Raw genomic sequence first — 4606 nt, 5'->3', positions numbered from 1 at the left:
CCCATCCTTGTGGCCCCAAAGCCCATTTTTCTGGCTCCAAACCCCATTTTTTGTGGCTCCAAACCCCATTTTTTGTGGCTCCAAACCCCATTTTTTGTGGCCCCAAACCCCATTTCTCATGGCACAGAACCACCTCAGGCAGCACCAGCCAGGGTGGGAATTGCTCCTGGAGGATCCAGCAGCTGTGGGAGTGAACGGACTCTGGCCAGGGGACGTTCAATAACCCAAGTTTCTGGAGAAAGCAATACTGAAAGTGTTTCACACTTCTGGGAAACCCAGCCAGCTTTTCTTTCTCCTGACCTTTGTTTAACAGGTTAAATTTTAAACGATTTCTTTTTGCTGCTGCCACGGTTACCTGAGCCTCCTGCAGCCAAGCCAGCCTCCCAAATTCCTGCTGCCTTCCTCCATCCCTGCCCCCTGCAAAGCCTCAGCATTTTGGGGCCAAAAATCCGGAGCGTTTTTGAGTTTTTTTTATTTTTCCCCAGAGGTTCACACCCCCAAAATTGTGAGCCACAATCCATAAAAAGGCGAGGCAGCTTCAGGAGATGCCCCTGGCTGTATCCAGCAGCGCTGGATCCTCACGGTGATCCTAAAATTAGTGACCTCCAGGCAGGTGGAGCCATCCTGGGGTGCCAAGAGGAGCTTTGTTCCCGAACTTTCCTTGCCCAAGAGGGATGGGAGCAGAGGAGATGGGAAAGGCCACCCTGGAGCTGGGGACAGGCAGTGCCACATCCCCGCCAGGAGAATCCCCTGCAGTGAAACATCCAGGAAATCCCTCCGGGAAGCCCAGGGAGCCCGGGAGTGCTTTCCAAGTCAAAAAAAAAAGGCTTTTAATTACAATTTTTTGGGGGTAGAACCGGTATTTTCAGCAGCTGCTGAAAGATGTATGAAGCTACAACCCCAGGCAGCGCTTCAGAAGCTGCTCCAGACTCGGTGCTCCGTGAAATGTGGATTTAAATCCACCCAGGAGCAGAGCAGGAATAATAATAATAAAAAAAAGAGGTTCTGGAATATTCCAGGTGCTGCTTTCTGCCGGCACAACGCGGGCCCCAAATCGCGCCGGTGACACCGAGGAGAATCCCATGGGAGCTCCCCCTTGGCTGCGGGCCAGGGAGACGGAGCCAGGCTGGGAAAAATTCCAGGATGGGAGGAAAAAAAGGAGCCCTGAGGCTGCCCTGAAAACAGGTGGGGAAAAAAGGGGGGGAAAAAAGAAAGGGGGGAAAAATAGAAAGGGAAGGGGGAAAAATGAAAGGGAAGGGGGGAAAAAGCAGAAAAGGAAAGGGGGAAAATAGAAAGGAAAGAGGGGAAAATNCCCCGGGGAGGGTCCTGCAGCTCCACATTCCCCTCAGGAACAGGACAGGTGACCCAGGGCTTGGCTTCCAGCCCCGCGGGCAGCCCTGGGCGTCTCCGTCTGGCAGGGTGGGAGGGGAGGTGGCAACTCCCAGGCCGGGTTAGTCACCCCCACACGGCAGCAGCCGAGGCCAGGACCTCCCAAAAGCTGCCGGGGCACTGCCACACCCTTCAGACCAAAGGCAGGATCAAAAAAAACCAAATTCCTTCTGCTGGGAAAGGCGGAGAGCCACGAGCTCCCCTCACCTTGCGTGGGGCTGCATCGCTCCCAAACCATCCCGCTGCAGGGTGGAGCACCCCGGAGCCCATCGAGCCGGGAAATCACCGGGAAGAGCAACCCAGAGCCCATCCAGCCCCTCTCCAGCTGGGAAATCATCAGGAGGAGTACCCCGAAGCCCATCCAGCCCCTCTCCAGCCGGGAAATGACCGGGAAGCCCCCGGGCAGCTCGGTGCCAGCTCACCTTGTGGCAGTAGTAGACGGCGGACACGACCTGGCGGAAGAAGTGTCGCGCCTCCTGCTCCGAGAGCCGCTGCCGCTCGCTGATGTACTCGTACAGGTCGCCCTTGCTGGCGTATTCCATCACGATGACGATCTTGGCGCTGTTCTCGAACACTGCGGGGCACCGGAAAGGGTTAAAAGGGATCCTCGGAATTGCGGGAATTCTCGTTAGGACGCTCCTGTTAATGAGCCTCGATTGACCCGAACCTGCCCGTCCCAATCCCGGCGACACTCCTGGGCTAAGCAGGGCGGGAGGGTCCCCAGAGGTGTCACCAACCCGCCCCGCAAAGTGCCACCAGGGCTGCTGGCCTCCAGCTGTGCCACCACCGGGGCTCTGCCACCACCGGGGCTCTGCCACCATTGAGGCTGTGCCACCACCAGGGCTGTGCCACCACCGGGGCTCTGTCACCACCGGGGCTCTGCCACCACCGGGGCTGTCACAACTGGCTGTGCCACCACCGGGGCTCTGTCACCACCGGGGCTCTGTCACCACCGGGGCTCTGCCACCACCGGGGCTGTGTCACAACTGGCTGTGCCACCACCGGGGCTGTGTCACAACTGGCTGTGCCACCACCGGGGCTCTGCCACCATTGAGGCTCTGCCACCACCGGGGCTGTGCCACCACTGGGGCTGTGCCACCACCGGGGCTGTGCTGCCATTGAGGCTGTGCCACCATCTTGGCTGTGCCACCACCTTGGCTGTGCCACCACCGAGGTGACTCAGGCGTGCGGCTCCTTGCTGGAATCCCCGCCAAGGGGAAGGTGACAGCGCTGGGGACCTTCCTGCCTGTCCCCATTGCTCCCAAAAAAGTCCCTGTCTGGAGCCAAAGCCGGAGCGTTTTCTTCCTGTTTGCACTCGGTATTTGTGAATTCCAGCGGCCGCTGTGAGTCAGCCCTCGCAAACAGCGCGGAGGAGCTGCCAGCCCGCTCGCCTTTGTTTGGAGGACAAAAGCGCTCCGGATCCCTCCCAAGCGCCGGGAGCAGCGGCAGAGCCAGCCCGAGGAGGGGCACGGCAGCCTCCAGGACTCGGTGGCCGCTGAGCCTGAGCCGCCTGCGGATTTGGGATGAGTCTGGTTCTGCCTGGAGCTGGAGAAATTTCTCCTGGGTTATCCCAACCCCCCGGCAGCGAAGCCCGGCCCTGGCCATAAAACCAAGCCCGGCAGCACCAGGAACTCTCCCAGCGCGCTGTGGTTTGCTTTTCCAAAGTGGTTTTCCAGTGCCCCGGGGGAGGGAATGAGGAGGACTCCAGGACTGAGATTAAATCCCGCCTCGGGCTCAGAGTGGATCCACAGAGATCCCAAATTCCCTGGGATGAGCGTCACACTCAGCCCCTGCTCCCCGGCACAGCTCAGCCTCCCTCCACAGCCCCACCGAGGCTTCCACAAAATCCACGTTTGGAGCTGGATTCCGGTCTGGGAGGGAAGGGAAGGGACAGGAAAGGCTGTTTCTGGAGCAGGGAAAACACAGCCCAGGATCTACATTCCCTGTGAGTGACCAGGACCCGGAGCCAGGTCCTGGAAGGGAGGAGAGCACCGGGTCAAACCCACCCCAAGAGCCCCCCAAAGCCCATTCCAAAGGCTCCCATGGTGGATGAAGCTGGAAAAGGGATGGGAAAGGAGGCCTCACCTTCGTGCACAGCGATGATGTGCGGGTGGTTGAGGGAGGACATGATCTCGATCTCCCTCCGGATGTGGACAAGGTCCTGCTCATCCTTGATTTTGTCCTTGCGGATGGATTTGATGGCCACCTGTGGGTGAGCACAGAGGGGACCGTGAATTCCCAAAGGAAGAAATTCTTCCCTCCCCTATTTTGGGAAGGGATTCACAAACGAGATCCCCGTGAGCCGAGCAGCTCCATGGAAACAGCTCCCAGAAAAGCGGATTTGATCGATTTGGGGTTTATTCCTCCCCAAGTGCTGCTGCTGCCCGTGAGGAGACGCTCCCCCCTCGGGAAATCTGTGACATCTCCTCATTTTTGGGGTCCCCGAGGCTCCCCCAAGGTGGCACAGCCCTGCTCCCGATTTTTGGGCTCTGCAGGGATCGTGTCCAGCCGCAGGAATGCCACACAACAACAACAGCCGCATCCTGGGGTCAGGAAAAGGGAATAAAACCCCCAAACCTCGGGGGTTCTTTGCCTCTAAAACACTTTATTTCTAGGAGCAAGAGAAAGTTTGGATGGAAAAGCAGATCCCTGAGTGAGACACCCGGAGTTTTCCAGGCTTTCCTTGGGGATTTCAAGTTTTCCTCCACAAGGAGACTGAAAAGGGAGGAGAAAAAGGAGTAAGAATAGACTCCTTCTAATCCCCTTTCAAAGGGGCTGCGGGCACACAATGCGCTCCCAGGGCTGAATTTACAACTGAATCCAGCAGAATCTTTTATTTTTATTTTTTTTCCCCTCCTTCTTTTCCCCTCCCAGACAAGAATGCGGAACAGTTTTAATCCCCTCAAGGGACCCTCGCAGGAGTCTCCCAGCAACGGGGGGAGAGAGAGGGGCCAGGGACCCCCGGCGGAGCTGCCGAGGGCTTCGAGGGATGCTCGGCCCCGTGGCCTCGGAATTTCCCAAAGCTTCGCTCAACAAAGCCCAGCCCAACAGGCAGCAAAGTTTTGCCAAGCCGGGTCTGAGGCAGCCGAGCCAGCGAAATCTCAGCCTCTGCAAAGGGGCTCAGGTGGGCACCTGAAGTCCCTTTTCGGCCCCAAACCCCATCTTTGTGGCCCCAAATCCCATTTTTGTAGCCCCAAACCCGCATTTTTGTGGCCCT

The 4606-nt window shown here is 58.2% G+C and overlaps 1 protein-coding gene across 1 annotated transcript in view; it reads right to left on the bottom strand.

The window, feature by feature from the left end:
* The window catches only part of NUAK2 (NUAK family kinase 2), a 15774-nt gene that overhangs the window by 7143 nt on the left and 4025 nt on the right, over nt 1-4606 (bottom strand). Inside the window, exons 2-3 of the mRNA XM_015650367.2 lie at nt 3475-3595; nt 1812-1963 (exon numbers count right to left, since the gene is read on the bottom strand). Coding sequence (XP_015505853.1) covers nt 1812-1963; nt 3475-3595 — 273 coding nt within the window. The remainder of the gene's footprint in view (nt 1-1811; nt 1964-3474; nt 3596-4606) is intronic.

The sequence above is a fragment of the Parus major genome, chromosome 26 (assembly GCF_001522545.3).
Source record: "Parus major isolate Abel chromosome 26, Parus_major1.1, whole genome shotgun sequence".
Taxonomy (NCBI): Eukaryota; Metazoa; Chordata; class Aves; order Passeriformes; family Paridae; genus Parus; species Parus major.
The sequence above is the reverse complement of the archived record's forward strand: the minus strand, read 5'-3'. Positions and strand labels throughout refer to the sequence as shown.